Raw genomic sequence first — 17,381 nt, 5'->3', positions numbered from 1 at the left:
GGACTTTTAATTTGAAATTTCTCAAAAAGTGTGCCTGTATAATGTGATGGTGTCTTCTCGTGTCTTATAATTGGAGCAGTGTAATGTCTCAGGGTGGAGTCAGAGTGAGAAAGTACCCGCAGAACAAAGAGGAGTGACTGATAAAACACACACAGACACACACAGACACACACCTAGAAGGCAAACAGACGCGAACACTTGTTGTGTTGAGCTCGACTCCCGAAGATGAAGACAGAACAGCGGACACACACTTGTCTCCGCTGCTGGACACTGACACGAAAAACCCGCCTCCACTCAAATCTGGACCAATGACTCTCTGTCTCTCCTCCGTTCCGAATAATTAAACTATTTCTGCCGAGTTCGGCTCATTTTTAAACTTTGTTCGGTTTTATTTGGCATGTTTTAAACTCGTAAACATGGATAGACCGAGTCTCCAGCGGCTGTTTTCCGCCTGCGACGTGAACAAGTCCGGGAGGATCGAGTTCGGGGACTTCACGGCGGTGTGCCGGGAACTCAGCGTCCCCGAGGACCAGATTAAAGCCTTGTTCCACCGGTTCGACGCGGACGAGGACGGCTTCATCGACTACGGCGAGTTCTCGTCCCGGTTCCAGGAGGTCTCGCAGACGCTGGACGTGGCGGCGTTTGTGTCGAGCTCCGCGAGCCGAGCGCACGGCAACAGTCCGTGGGAAGAGTTCGTCAGCAGAGTCGATGAAGAGTCGCTTCTGTCCGACAGGTAGAGCAATCACATCCGGCTGTTCACACACCGACTGTCCACCATGACGGGACAGCAGGGCCGGACCGAGCCTTTTCTGGGGTCCGAAGCACAAAACGACTTTAGTCATAGTTGAGTTCATGCACAAATGAAGTAGTTCTCCTTCATAGTTCATTAAATTAAGTAAATTCACCATTCCAAAATGTAATTCCCACTAGTTTTTTTGTATTTTAGCTAGGTTTTTAGCTAGCTAAGTTTTGTATTCAAGCTAACTACTTAACATTTATAGTTAATTATTTTGTTTTTAAACTACATGAACTACTGCTCATAGACAGTTATTTTTTTTAATTTTAACTAAGTTTAAAGTTCCTTAAAGAAGTTAGTTAATGGTAATATGTTTTAAATGTTGACCTAAGATGAATTAGTTCACATGAATTGTACTTTTTTAAAAGTTTATGTATGTTTACAGTTCCAAATAATAATGTATTCACTATAATAGTTATGTTTTGTGTTGTTTTAAATACATTTATTAAATGACTTAGTTAACATTACTAGTGTTTTTAATTGATGCACGTTCACTATTCTTTAAATTAATTAGTTCACATGAATAGTTATTTTCGTTTACAGTTACAAAAATTAACAAATAGTAAGATTTTAAATTTGAAATATGTTTACTAAATTAGTTAGTTGATATATATATGTGTATATATGTAATATGTATATATATATATGTATGTATGTATATGTATATGTATATGTATATGTATATGTATATATATACATATACATATACATATATACATATATGTGTGTGTGTATATGTGTATGTATATATATATATATATATATATATATATATACATTAATTTGAAGTAAGTCTACTGTTCCTAAAATGAATTAGTTCACATGAATTTAGGTATTTACACTTCCAAAAATGATCAAATTCACTTTAGTATTTCTATTTTAAAAAAAATAAAAAATAACTTCACGGTTCCTTGAAAGAACGAGGTAACTTTAATCTTAACTTTAATCTTAACCTTAACCTTAATCGTTAGATTGCATTTGCATAAATTAACTGATTCAGTATTGATTGCTCTGTTTTCTTTTGATTTTGAACTAAGTTTACTTTGCCTAATGTGGTAGTTTACATTTAAAGTTCGCCTGTTTCACATTTTTGAACTAAGTTCACAGTTCCAAAAAGTAAAGTAGTTCACGTTATTGCCGTACATGTTTATAAACAAAATGAATGAAGTTTAATATTCCTAAAATGAACTAGTTAACAACACAAAATCACTAATTGTGTACCCCTGTAGAAACACAGACATGTGATTAAAACAAAAACAATACTTTTTTAACCATCTTTATATAAGCTTCTGATTTATAAAACATACAGTAATCTTCCCTGTAATCTCTAACACGTGGAGTTTTGACATTAATTACACGTTGCAGTGTAGTGACTGGTACCTGATGATTATATGAATGCTGTGTTTTTCTTCTGCTGCAGCCTCAGGGAGCAGCTGGCTGATTTGTACCACACCATTCATTCGTCTGCCAACATGACTCTGCTCCAGGAGTACGAGAAAACCATCCACACACTGATCAGTCAGAGCCTGGATTACAGACTGGAGTGTGAGCAGCTGGAGACCAGCATGAAGCGGTAAGATTACAACAAACATGAGGACTCAGTGGACAAGATTTAAATGACTTAAAATCACATCTTTCTGTTATAACTGTCCAACAATTGACAGGCTTCAAAATGGACGTTTGGATGAAAAAGAAATGCAAAAGATATCGTTGGAAATCACCAAACGAGCCACTTTCACCCTTAAAAAAGTGATTTCACAACAGTTATTTCATTATTAATCATAAACTATTTTAGGTTGTCGATTAATCAGTTTGAGTGTTTTTTTTTTTTTTCAATAATTAAATCAAGTGGTCAACTGGTTAAATGTGAATTTTGACCACAAATGTTTGGTTTGTGGACAAAACAAGACATTTGAGAGTACTCAAATTAGAGGTGCAACTAAGGATTATTTCCGTAATGGAAGAATCTGTCGATTATTTTCTCGATCAATCCATTAATTGTTTGGTCCGTAAAATGTCATCTGCATCTAATGTTGTCATGTTGCATCTAAAACCATGGAGGAGACCAAAACATAGCTAAAAGGGGAACAAAAACATGTTAGCGGTAGAGCTGGAACTAACGATTATTTTCTTGATTGATTCGATTAATCGTTTGGTCCATAAAATGTCAGAAAATTAGAGGTGGGATCTAGGTCAACGCGCGTTAACGCATGATGCCATTTCCATGACGACTGACTATGTTTGCTTTTTTAAAAATAAAAAATGTTTTACGCGCCGTGGCACCAGAGTCCAGGCACCGTTAAGCAGTTAGCTCCATTAGCTGTGTTAGCTCCTTTAGCGCCGGTTAGCGCACCTACAGTCGAACTGGAGCGGTCTGTTTATTAAATGAAAAGAGCAGCACTACAAATAACCAGCATACTTGTGTACTGCGTATGTGTGCCTCTGTTTTTAAAGTTTAGCCTTACTTTAGAGACTTATTTTAACAATTCGGGAGTCACGTAAACATGACGTCACACGCGTCTTTTTCCGGTCAGTCGTCATGGAAACGCTAACGTTGACGCGTTAACCACCGTTGATGCGAGTTAACGTTGAAGCATTAACCGCCGCTAACGTGCCCACCACTACAGAAAATGTTAAAAAACAATGATCAGTGTTTGTCAAACCCGGAAATGACAATGTTCTCGAATGTCTTGTTTTGTCCACAAAGCAAAATTCAGTTTTAATGATTTCTTTGTTATGTGGAGAAAAGAAAAATAGACAATATTCACATTTTAGAAGTTAAAACAATCAGAAATTTTGTTTTAATCATGAAAAACGCTTCAAGAATGATTAATTGATGAATTGTTTCAGCTCTAACTCAAATGAATCAAAAAAATAATCAAAACAGATCAATCAATTATGACAATAATCATTATTTTCAACCCTTGTTTCTAATCAGTCATCAACAAAAGCTTTGTTTGACAAAGGAAGGCAAGGAGAACATGACACTAATTGTCTGTGGCTGAGCATCTTCACAATGACAGCGAAAGCACAGAGACTGCTGGTGTGTGGACTGTTAGCATTTTAAGCTAGCGATCTTTATGCTAACGTGTTAGCAGACTTCATCGTCACAAAAACAACAAACGGATGGATTATTCAGCGGCTGAAAGAGCAGGACACACACGGTAGTTGTCTGAGATGACGACGTGACGCCAGCACCGCGCTATACTGTTATGGGTGAGTTTCCATATATGTATATGTCCTGAGGGCTGTCGTCTCCTCCTTCGGCCATGATTCCAGATTCGATAAAGTTTGAACATCAGGTTGTAGGCTACAGAATGCGCCTGCGCGGCAAAGACGGAGACGCTGGAAAGGCCCACGGTGCCTACACCGCGGGCACGGTTATTCACCGAGATAATAATTTCTTTTTGAAATGAAGACGGTAATTATTTCGTCAAAAATGTTATCGTGGTTTACGTTACACCGTTAACCGTGACATCCCTACTCGTGACCCAGTTTCACTTTCACCTCCTTACACAAATCTTTGCTCTGGATTTTCACATATACTTCCTGAAACTAAGCAAACATGGCAGACATGAACACCGTTGTTTGCCTTTATGCGAACTCACTAAAAAAGAGATGTTGTTGGTGGTAGCAGATTACAGATTAGTCTCTATCTTTTTTTTTTTTTTCTTTAAATATAAAAATGCATTTATTTTAAATAAAAACATAGCCGTATGGATATAGCTTAAGTTTAGTAGCACTATCTTGGCTAAATCAATATTCGGCCACTAGGGGAAACAACAATCCAAAACAAAAGTCATTATTCATTATTTTATTACGTACCATTTAACTTCTTAGGCTCCTGGGTAGGGAACTTTGGAAATATTCCAAATTGGAAAAGATCCATGGGGAATTAATGAGACGTTTAAAGGGGAAATAAGTAGTTTATAGTGCCATCTAGAGGAGAGGCTGAAATTTACAACAAAGACCTGCTGCTCTGCTCACCCCGTCCCTTCCCTGAGCGCTACGGTATCCGCAGCTGGTCAAATGTCGTCCTCGTCGTCTTTCTCCCTGTCAGCAGATGAGGTTCGTGAGGCGAGGGAGAGGGCGAGCTACCGCGGCCGTAGCAGACGAAGCGGAGAGAGAGGAGGCGGGACTTCCGCTACAAGTAAAGAGACGCTTGTTTTGTTCTCTCGCGTTTGTCCTTACAGGCTCCGGTAGAAACATGGCGTCTCGCTGCTAACAGTGGCTATGCAACCGCGGTCCGCGGTCATGTTATTTAACATGACTTTTTGAAACACTACGAAAATGAAACAAAAACTATTATACAGCGACTAGACAATGCAGGAACACATAATATGTATAAAAAAGTGGATTTTGGGTTATATAAACCCATAAATACTACACATTGTACCTTTAAGTTTCATTAATTCTTAAAAATTGACATTTTTGGATGATTTTAAAGAAACTGTGTTGTATATAAAATAAGGCAAACATTTTTGTCATTCGTTGATAAAATATTCCTTAATTCTGACGGAACATTTCCAGTTTTGGAAATTTCCCAGATTTCCGATTAGCCTGTTTTTAAAAAGAAAACCTTTTGAATAATAAAATAAAATATATATAATAAAATTAACATTTTCTCTTCACTGTTAACTGAAGCTGAAACAATTAATCGATTATTAATCAATTACGAAATGAATCGTCAACTATTTTGATAATTGATTAATTGCTGTGAAGCTTTTTTCATGATTAAAACAAGATTTCTGATTGCTTTAGCTTCGTGAATGTGAATATTTTCTTTGATTCTTTGCTCCACATAACAAAGAAATCATTAAAACTGAATCGTTTCAGTTTGTGGACAAAACAAGACATTTGAGAACATCTTCATTTCCAGGTTTGACAAACACTGATCAATGTTTTCTTTAACATTTTTGGATATTTTATGGACCAAACAGTTAATCGATTAATCAAGAAAATAATCATTAGCTGCAGCTCTGCAGCTAACATGTTTTTGTTCCCCTATCAGCTATGTTTTGGTCTCCTCCATGGTTTTAGATGCAACTTTTAGTCAGGTAGAGTTTGTTTTTCTGGAATTCTGTCAGGTGTAGTTGTTTCAATCTGAGACAGGTACTTCTACTTATGTAGATGTTTGAATTTCAGTCGCACACATGTGAACACCACATTGTGTGTTTACAGCACACAAAAGGGGGGACATTCCTTATTCAAGGAAGTAGAAATACTTAAAGTAAAATATCCTGCCCTTCCTGTTCTTTAAATAATCCATTTACAAAAAGGTGGTTTTAGTTTTTTTTTAGTCTACCTATGTTCCCACGAGGAAATTCATGTTGTTGTTGTTTTTTTCCACGTAAATGTGATTTAAGTTTCTATAATTGTTAAGAAGTAGTTTGTCGTAGGTCTTAAGGGTAGGCACAAATGACATTGGTCAGGCAGAAATGTCTTCAGTGATGATTTTTATTTGTATCATCAAAAGAGGTTGATCATCCAGTGCAAAATCAATACAAAAAAAAGGAAAACTCTAGAAACGAAATACTGAATAAATAAAACAAAAAACAAAAAAACTAGGACTATATTCAGTCAAAGTAAATAAAGCACTAGGTGCAGCAAGGCTTTACTAAGGCATAACCACAATACCTTTTTAGTGATATAGGGACTAGCGAATCTGGCATCACCTCCATTCCCTCCGAGAGCCCCCCTCCAAATGAAGCTCCACTGCATTATCCCCTTGAGCACGTGTGAGGACGTGCTATATCCGCGGCGTCACAACTTAGCGCACCTCTGGAATCTGCTATTTAAAGCCTGTCCCATCCCTCGCCTCTGGGTGGTTGTTGTCACAACTCGGTGTAATCAGTGCGGTTCAGTCGTCGCACGAGCAGCGAATGGGTGAATTCATTCTACCTGCTCCGCGGCACAAACTTAAATGTAGTTTTTTTTTTGTGTGCTCAAACAGAGCCGAGGAGATGAACAGCAGTCACCTGGCAGAAGTGGAGGACGACCTGCAGCAACAGCTCGTCAGGACTGAGGGCAGGGTGAGAGAAGAGGTGAGTGAAGACACTCGTAAGTAAGAAAGAGACTAAAAGTTGTTGGGTTTTTGGGTTGTTGAGTCAGACGAAAGCCGCTCTTAAAGTCTTCAAGCCTCTTAACTGCTGCTGCTGCTGCGGGTTTCATGTTTTGTAGGAGCAAAAGAAAATGGAAGACGCGATGGCGACGATGCAGAGGAAGCACAGGAACGAGGTGGCAGAACTGCAAGCGACGATGGACAGACTGGTAAATCTACACACATAACTACTTTGTGTGTGTGTAACCCTAACCTTTTGGAGTTTTGGACGACATACTAAAGTATGACTTTTCTCTCAAATTTTGGACGACATAACTTTTTTTTGTCAAATTTTGAACTGTCAAATTGTTTACTTTTTTGTTAAATTTTTGTATGACATACTAAACTATGACTTTTTGTCAAATTTTAGATTTTTTTTTTGTCAAATTTTGCACAACATAGTAACCTATCACTTTTTTGTCCAAATTTGCACTTCTTTTTTTTTTTTTTACTTTTTTGTCGAACTAACTCTTAATTACCTAACTCTTGCGCAGCTTTTCTTATTCTTTTCTTCATAACCTGTTGAAATCAAAATTTTTCTGCATATATATTCCGGTTACTCGCCTATTTTTTTTCCCTTCCTACATTTTAATATCAGGTCAAAACATTTTATCTTCATCAGTTTTATTCTACTAATCTGAACTTTCAAATCTTTCACATAAAAAAAAGACTAATTTAGGAAATGTGTCGTTAACCACAATTTGCTGTTGCTCGTGTCTTAAATCTTCTTCAGTGAGAAACAAAGACTAACAATTGTCACTCTGGTGATAATGTTCTTCAACCACCAGCATGTTATTTTAAAACACAAATGTCAAAAGAATGAGAAATACTGCTTCCTAAATCTATATTTTTGTAATTGTCAATTCTCGCAACAGAATCTCTCTTTAAGTTCTTTTTTTTCAGAATAAAAGCTCTGAATTCGGTATGAAATTGCAATTTTTGTGAAAATAAATACATAGCCATATGTATACCATAAGACTACTGGTCTCGTTTAAGCCAGAAAAATGTCCTAAACGGTGAACATTTACTTTGTGTGGAGCTGGAGACAAAAGAAAGCTATTTTCCCACAATGCTTTTCTTCCATTTCTACATCTACATTCTGAGGACAAACAACATAACCCTGGTTAATTCAGAGTAACTGGGTTTACATTAAAATATAAATATTACAAATCAAATGTCCGTCTAATATTAGTAATTCACCCAGATGAACAGCAGGTGGTGCAAATGAGCAGGTTCACCATAGACGATAGTGAGATGGATAAATGTTTTTTTATTGTTATAAGAACAGGAGAGAGTTTGTTGTGCAGGAACTTTAGCATTCAAAAAAATGTTAATAAATGTATGGAAATGCATTTCTGTAAAATATAGAAAGATATATGCGATAAAAAGAAAGTAATAAGCAGCTGTAACTAATTTGTATTCTATTTCTATTGCACTTATCCATATTTAACTTTTTAAAGAATATCTCCACTTCTGGCTCTTCTTTTATATATATATGTTTTTTATAATTCTGTTGTTTTTTTTAACTTTTATTTTGTAGAAGAAACACAAGTACGCTCTGATTGGTTAAATCTGTAACTGTTGGAGACTAAGGAAAGTAAATTGCACGTCTGCCGTTCAAACGCCTTAAAACGCTTGCGTTTGAATGCATTGCAACCCATTTTAATGTAACGTGTGTGTGTTAGACTTATTAAAATGAATCCCACTGACAGTTAAAAGTGAGACCGATAAACCAGTTTGGCCTATGTACTGGGCTATAATATTTGCTTATTGCTGTTATTTCTGCACTGACGTGTAGAAGTCGGCCTTATGCAGCGAGAGATTACAGTGTGAGATTACAGTGATGACAGTGTTGTTTTTTTTAAACTGCAATATGTCTTCTCGTCCAGTCACAGTCGCTCTGCAAAGTTCATTGAAGGGTATCGGTAAATGTCAATGTTTATTTTCATGTAAAAAAATAATAAAATATGGCACACAACGTTGCCGTGCGACAGTCGGAATCAAAACACAGCCATTTTGGCAGGAAGACGCCCTCGTCGTATTTTATAGCAGGCAGTAAATACTGCATGTCAGGCAACACGTCTTTTTTATAGCTGTTCTCATAAAAAGTGAAGATGTGGGGATAGATGACTCTGTTTTCTCTCAGGATCTTTGGTGATCCGGTAAAATGTTCTTCCCACATGGACATTTTACTGTGTTCCTGCCAAAATGGCGTTTAGAGCTGCAACTGACGATTATTTTCATAATCGATTAATCTGCCGATTATTTTCTCGATTAATCGATGAATCGTTTGGTCCATAAAATGTCAGAAAATGTTAAAAAAAAACGTTGATCAGTGTTCGTCAAACCTGGAAATTACGATGTTCTCGAAAGTCTTGTTTTGTTCACAAACCAAAATGATTCAGTTTTAATGATTTCTTTGTTTATGTGGAGCAAAGAAACAAAGAAAATATTCACATTTAATAAGCTAAAACAATCAGAAATCTTGTTTTAATCATGAAAAACGATTCAAGCCGATTATCAAAATAGTTGGTGATTAATTTAGTAATAGATTAATAATCGATTAATAGTTTCAGCTCTAGTGGCGTTATTTGATTCCAGGTCTTACAATAATGTCAACTACCAGAGCCTTTATACCCTGTAACTAATACTTGAACGTCTGTACAGGGGATCCCACAGTCCTTGAATGTGTGTTAAAAAAATGTCAAGGCCCTTAAAAGTGTTGGAAAACTTTCCTACATAGACATGGGTCATTGAAAGTTCTTGAATTTTGTGCAAGAAAGAAGTTGATATTTGAGTAAATGTTTCCCCGTTTCATGCCTTGCATTGCTCGGTGTACGTGAACTACTATTACTACATTGTGGACAATGTCCACCGTCTCCGCCGTTGACGTGAGATTCCATGCAGAACAACGAGCGAGTAAAGTTAAGCAAGAGGAAGATTGACTTTGACCAAGATCCCAAGGACAATGACTTGAGCGTGCTGCAAATCAATAAGAATGGACGCCGTCCTCCCGCTGTTTCGGTCCTTCAATAATGAGGGAATTGGTCCTGAAAAGTCCTTGAATTTGATGTCAAACCAAAGTGTGGGAACATTGGCTGCCAAAATGGCGTTATTTGGTTCCAAGTATTGTAATAATTTCAACTACCAGAGGCTTTATACCCTGTAGCTAATAAATGAAGGTCTGCACAGGGGTTCCTACAGGTCTTTGAAAGCCTTGAATGTTTGAAAAAAGGCCTTTGTCAAGGCCCTTGAAAGTTTTTGAAAACTGCCCTACATAGACATGGGTCATTGAAAGTTCTTGAATTTTGTGCAAGAAAGAAGTTTAGCAGATATTTAATGTAGGTAAATCAATAAGAGTGGACGCAGTCCTCCCATCTTAAGCTGTGTCGGTCCTTGAATAATGAGGGAATTGGTCCTGAAAAGTCCTTGAATTTGATGTCAACCAAAGTGTGGGAACCTTGCCAGTCAAAATGGTGTTTGTTTTGGTTCCAAGTGTTGCAGGATGAGATTCTTTGACCGTTTAAACTGCTGCTGCTGCAGTTGCTTTGTTGGCTAATAGGTGAAAGTGCAGGTCTGGAAATTCAGGTCTAACACGGCCCACGACTCACTGCCGTTGCTTCACCCCCACCTAAGAAAACACTTGTGTGTCTGTTCTGCAGAGTCAGCAGGACACCGAGTCCAGCCAAGCCAAGGAGGACGTGGTCAGACTGAACCGACAGATCGGCAGCCTCTCGATCGTGAGTCGCGTTAAAGTAAATCACAACCACGTCTGCGTGTGGAACTGTTCTTCCATCCATCCATCCATCCATTATTGGATTATTCTTCAATTCTCTCCCCCCGACAGGAGAATGAGCAGCTGCGCTCGTCTCTGCTGCAGGCCCAGACGGACATCGCCGTCCTGCGCTCGGAGCTGGACAAGCTGAAGAACATGTACACGGAGCAGAAATCTCAGCACGACAGGTCAAGCACTGTTGGCAAAAAAAAGTCCCTGAGGTCTGATTTGTGCACAAATTGCAATATCGCATGTTTATCTTTTTCTGTATTTCATACAGAGAAAAAGAAGATTTGAAGATGATGTTGATGGAATACCAGTCATACTCGAGTCAGATTCAGATTCTCCAGTAAGTCTGCTTCCATGGCTACAACCTCATACCTCAAACACAGTGTATATACTTAAAAGAAATTGCATTTTAACAAAGATTTTATGTGTTGCAATAATAAAAGGAAGAAGAAACCTTTCAAAATAAGGTTACACAGTGCTTGAAAGAATAAAACCAGAGCAACTAAACATTATCTATGTATAAAATATATAATAAAAAACCCTCTTCTTTCCGCATCTGTAGGGCCACAGCGTTATAATGACGCCATAAACAATTAACACACTCATCCAATAAGACAGTTTGCGAAGATTAAGATTAAGATTACAAAAGACTTAAATAAGAAAATAAATGTGATTTAAACGACGTCAGTGATATTAAATCTTGATTATTAGTAATTTTTTTGTCATAATGGTCTCGTAACATCTTTAAATCAACAATATTTGTTTACTACTATATCAGTATCACATTATTATTATTATTATTATTATTCACACCCCTCCCCCCAAAAATTAATTAATTGAATTAAAATTCACCTTTTTATCCCTTATTATGTCAGGTTAGTTGCCAATATAACAGTTTTACATACACACACAGTCTGATTTGGACTTTATATTGAATTACATTCATTTCCTGTAACCTTAACTACTACTTGCATAATCCTAACCCTAATTTAACCCTGACCTCATCCTAAATCCTGCATAAAAAGCAACATTTATTGCTTTTATTCCCTTGAACACTTTAGGGAAATGAACCAAACACTGTACGACAGTAACGACGGGCTTCGGTCCGCGTTGGCCACTGAAGTGGTCGCTGCTAAAAGGAGGGTAAGTCAAATACAAGCTTTACTTTTAACTACTTAATTAATTAAACATTTCCAGTCGATGATGAAGTCGTAAATAAAAGTTTCTCACTCTGCTCTCCGTAGCTGCCGCCCCAAAACGAAGTCCCTGCCCGAAAGATGAAACCCCTCCGACAGAGCACGCTCAACCTCAGCAGGTAAATGTAAACGAAGTTCCTGTCAGTGTGTAGGATTCAGCTCCCTCTAGTGGTGAAATTGCACATTGCAGCTGAATATCTCACACACTTCAAAACATGAAAGTATCGTAACCTTCACTTATCATTAGATTAGAGAAGATTTTCACCTGAATCTTACACACTGGACCTTAAACTTTAACTCGGTGGTTCTCAAAGGCGGGGTCATTTTTTGTTAGATTGTCAAATTCAGTTTTAATTCATTAATTTAGTGAAAATTAGGGCTGCAACTAACAATTCTTTTCAAAATTGAGTACTGGTTTGGTCCGTAAAATGATGATCAAATAAATGATGTTCTCAAATGTCTTATTTTGTCCACAAACCAAAATGTAATCACATTTAATGATTTCTTTGTTCTATGGAGCAAAGAAACCAGATAATATTCACATTTAAGAAGCTGAAATCATCAGAAAGCTTATCTTAATGATTGACGTGTGTAGGATTTAGCAGCCTCTAGTGGTGAAGTTGCACATTGCAGCTGAATATTTCACACAAGAATAAATGAAGGCAAACCTTTCGTGAAAAACCTTCACTTATTAGATTAGAGAAGATTTTTACCTGAATCTTACACACTGGACCGTTAACTTTAACTCCATGGTTATCAAAGACAGGCTGGAGGTCCACAGATGGCTCGCTGGCTAATTTTTTTGGGCCCCCAAACACATTTTTTGTTAAATTGTCAAACACTCAAACCAATAATTGATGGTTAAGTTCCTCTCTTAATAATTGATTGAGTAATTAAATAATCTGGTTAACAAACCTTGGAAATTATTCATTTATCCAATCTTAAAGATATCGGGTGTCACAGATATGGCTGTAAATTTGTACATTTGTGACATTTTTTGCAGGTCTGAGTCCGATCCCACCAAAACCACGTACTCCCAAGTGGCCACCTGGGCTGATAAATACCTGGACAGCGGCGTGTCTCTGCCCATGGACACGGCGGACATTTTAGGCAGCGACTACGACAGCGACGACAGCCGAGGCTCGGCAGAAACCGTCCACCACAGTTACTCCTGCGTTCCGTCTGATGTGGAGGTCAAAGCAAAAAAAAAAAAAACATGAATACATGAATGGCAATTTGACAATGAGTTAAAGACTTAAAATAAATTCTGTTACATTTTCTTTTCCAGATATCGGAGGTCAAATCGGAGGCTGCAGTATCGATGACTCCCAGCAGGGGGACCTCCATCACGTCGTCCTTACGCAGACGTTTGTCCGTGTTTTCCTCAAAGGTAAAAAAAATTGTGCTGGGCTCACGCTAACGGCGTCAATGTGCGTTAACAAGCGATTCTATGACGGCTGACCGGAAAAATATGTGTGTATATATATATGTTTACTCCCGATTGTTAAAATGAGTCTCTAAAGTAACGCTAACCTTTAAAAACAGAGGCACACATACACAGTACACAGGTATGCTAGTTATTTGTAGTGCTGCTATTTTCGTTTATTAAACAGACCGCTCCAGTTTCAACTGTAGGCGTGCTAACGGTGCTAAAGGAGCTAACGGAGCTAACTGGTAAACGGTGCCTGGACTCCTGTGCCGCGGCACGTAAACATGACATCATGCACGTCTTTTTCCGGTCAATCGCCATAGAAATGCGCTAATGTTAACACACGTTAGCGCATGACGCGTTTCCATGACGACTGGTCGCAAAAAGACGCGCGTCGCATCATGTTTACGTGACTCACGATTGTTGGAATGAGTCTCTAAAGCAGGGGTCACCAACGTGGTGCCCGCGACACCTGGTAGCCCGCGGGCACGTAAACATGACTTCACATGCGTCTTTTTTCCGGTCGATCGCCATGGAAGCGCGTCGTGCGTTAACGTTGATGCAGTTAACGGCGGTTGCCCAGCACTAAGTAAAATACTTAAAATTAAAGAATTCTCACATCATATTTTTCTTTTTTTTTTAAATCCAAGCAGCCCGTGGAAGCAGACGTAGAGCGAGAGACCGAGGAACCCGTGCCGATGTACCGTCTGGTTTTAGCCGGAGACGCCGGAGCAGGAAAGTCCAGCTTCATGCTGAGACTGACGCTCAACGAGTTCAAAGAGACCATTCAGACGACGCTGGGTGAGCACCGTGCCACTGACACGTTGTTGATTTGAGGCCTTTTCAGTGTACAACGTGTGCTCTTTTGTGTTCTCAGGAGTCGACTTCCAGATGAAGAGAATGTTGGTGGACGGAGAGAAGACGAGCCTCCAGATATGGGACACAGCCGGGCAGGAGAGGTACGCCGTTTAGTCTCAACCGCCAGTTTATAACTAGACTAGAACAGGGTTCCTGTGGGGTCCTTGAAAAGTTTTTGAAAATTCCCCTAAATAGGCATGATTTGTTGAAAGTTTTTGAATTTTTGAAAGAAGTTAGCTATCAGAGGTTAGCATCATCAGTTAGCAGTGGCTAACTATGTAGCGAGACTTGCTAATGTTGCTAAAGTGATGGCAACGTGATCGCGATTTGTACGACAACAAAACACCATCATCGTCAACAAGGAGGAAGACTTTGACAGGGTTCCCATGGGTCCTTGAAACCTTTGAAAGTCAGTGAATTAGAAAACAAGAAAAATTCAAGGCCCTTGAAAAGTTTAGGAAAATCGTCGCAAATGGACACGGGTCATTGAAAGTGCTTGAATTTGATGCATGTTTGATACAACGTTTGTTACGACGCCACCTAGTTTTTCCACGCTCTGCATTGCTTGGTGTACGTAGACTCGGCCTACACAGGACAACCGTTGAGTCTTAATTACTAGCAGGTGTTGTGGACACTGTTCGTCTCTCTTTCCATTCCATGCAGAACAACAACGAGCAAGTAAAGTTAAGCAACAGAGCGAAATGACGACATGATGTCTGTGAATTGCAAATTCCAGGATCTTGGTCTCATCAAAGAAAAGTTTCAAAGACTGATTTGTCCAAGATCCCAAGGACAATCACTTGTCCAGATGCAGATTTGCGTGCTGCAAATCAATAAAAGTGGACGCCATCATGGACGAATTTGTCCTCCCATCGTAAGCTGCGATTTGGTTCTTGAATTTGAGGAAATTGGTCCTGGAAAGTCCTGGAAAACGCCTAGAATTTGACGTGATGCCCTGGGAAATGATAACTCCAAGATCTCTGCGTCGCCAAAGAAAAGTTCCAAAGACTGATTTGTCCAAGAACCCGAGGACGATCACTTGTCCAGATGCGGATTTGCCACGCCGTCCCATCTTGAGCTGTGTCAGCACATTGTCAGCCCTTGGATTTGAGGGAATTTGTGCTGGAAAGTTGTTGAATTTAGTGTCAAATATTTCTTCTTCTTCTTCTTCTTCTTCTTCTTCTTCTTCTTCTTCTTCTTCTTCTTCTTCTTCTTCTTCTTCTTCTTCTTCTTCTTCTGTAGGTTCCGCAGTATCGCAAGGTCCTATTTCCGTAAAGCTCACGGCGTCCTGCTGCTCTACGATGTGACTTCAGAGAGCAGCTTTCTGCACGTCAGGGAGTGGGTGGATCAGATTCAGGTGACTATAAAATGTAATGTATTTTTGTGTATTTATGTGTATATTTATTTATGTTTGTGTGTTTATATATATAGATATATATGTAGATATATTTGTGTATATATATATGTATATATATACACATAAATATATATGCATATAGATATATATGTGTATATATAATATATGTATATATATACACACATATATATATTATATATGTGTATATATATATATATATATATATATATATATATATATATATATATATATATATATATATATATATATATATATATATATATATATATATATATATATATATATATATATATATTAGGGATGCACCGATTAATCGGCCAGTGATCGGAATTGGCCGATTTTCACGTGATCGGCTGAAATCGGTGACCGGCCGATCAGTCAGAATATTCCGATTTTATTAAGCCGATCAAACGCAGCCGCATCGCGCAGCATCAGCAACACACGTGCACGCGGCTACACGCACATGTAGTGTAGGGCTGGGCGGTATACCGGTTCACACTGAATACCATTTTTTTCTGTTATGATATGAATTTTTAATATATACGGCCGTACCGGTGTATTTGATTACACAACATCCGCGCACCCGCAGCGATGTGGCGGTCCTGCGCCGCTGTTGTCTGCTTTGCGAGTGAGCGCTCTGCATGTTAACATTAATCGGAATCGGCTAAAATTGGTATCGGCAGGTCAAACTTCTTGAAAAATCGGTATCGGCCCCAAAAATGGCAATCAGTGCATCCCTAATATATATATCTCTACACATAAATATATATATGCATATACATATATGTACATATGTGTGTGTTTATATATATCTCTACACATAAATATATATATGCATATACATATATGTACATATGTGTGTGTATATATACATATATATGTATACATACACATGTGTATATACATAAGAAATATATGTTTATGTATGTATGTGTATATATATGTATGTATATATGTATGTATATATATTTATACATATATATGTATGTATATATGTAAGTATATTTATGTATATATGGTTGTATATATATTTATATGTATGTACATATATGTATTTGTTATTTTTAAACAGGATTCCACGGATGAGAAAGTCCCCATGTGTGTTATTGGAAACAAGGTGGACCTCCGAGAGCTGGTGGAGGGGAGGTGTGTGAGCACTTCTCATGGGGAGAAGTTGGCTAAGGTTTGTCGCTTTCATTCCAGCTATTGAACAAAAAAAGAAAGAAAAGTGTTCACACAGACACTGCTGCCGCCCAGGTGCTTAAATAAACTGACTGCACACAGGTTTGCTGATGCTCGATGCTTTTCCCCCTCGCAGGAATACGGAGCCTTGTTCTGCGAAACGAGCGCCAAGGAGGGAACCAACGTCGTCGAAGCTGTGCTTCATCTGGCGAGGTTTGGAGGTTTTAATGTTTGGTTGTTTTTTTTTTCTTATTCACACACCATCGCAATACTCAGCCTTTTTTCTTTCTTTCCACAGAGAAGTCAAGAAAAATGTGAAACTGAAGGATCTGTCAGACTCTCACGTCAAACTGAGTCAATCCAGCTCGAAGAAGACTCTGAACAACTGCTGTGGACTGTAGACGCGTGGACAGGAACAACCGAGCGAGGAAGGACACGTCATTTACACGAAGAACTGAACCTTTTTAAAAATATATATATATTTCAATCTTTTAATCCTTAATGTTCATAGATGTACATATTTGTAATCATGCTTATGTTTGTCTCAGGCTTTCTACTGATTTTCATAGTGATTTTATGACGAATTAATAAAGAATATGAACGTGTGAGTTCAGATAAACACTTTTTAAAAGGTTCGTAGAGACAAATAATAATAATA

General features: G+C 38.2%; 1 protein-coding gene across 1 annotated transcript; it reads left to right on the top strand.

Moving 5' to 3' along the window:
• Window positions 1-416: 416 nt before the first annotated feature.
• On the top strand, window positions 417-17,124 carry rasef2 (RAS and EF-hand domain containing 2; the record flags this gene model as incomplete). Its single annotated transcript, XM_083893799.1, has 17 exons — window positions 417-733; window positions 2,217-2,369; window positions 6,750-6,840; window positions 6,977-7,066; window positions 10,559-10,636; window positions 10,744-10,859; window positions 10,952-11,020; window positions 11,742-11,823; window positions 11,925-11,995; window positions 12,880-13,069; window positions 13,165-13,266; window positions 13,959-14,106; window positions 14,183-14,264; window positions 15,406-15,520; window positions 16,614-16,724; window positions 16,860-16,936; window positions 17,022-17,124. The coding sequence occupies 17 exons, from the start codon at window positions 417-419 to the stop codon at window positions 17,122-17,124; spliced, it is 1,995 nt and encodes a 664-aa protein (XP_083749925.1).
• Window positions 17,125-17,381: the final 257 nt, after the last annotated feature.

The sequence above is a fragment of the Microchirus variegatus genome, assembly GCF_963457635.1.
Source record: "Microchirus variegatus genome assembly, chromosome: 8".
NCBI lineage: Eukaryota > Metazoa > Chordata > Actinopteri > Pleuronectiformes > Soleidae > Microchirus > Microchirus variegatus.
This window is presented reverse-complemented; position numbering and strand designations above follow the sequence as displayed.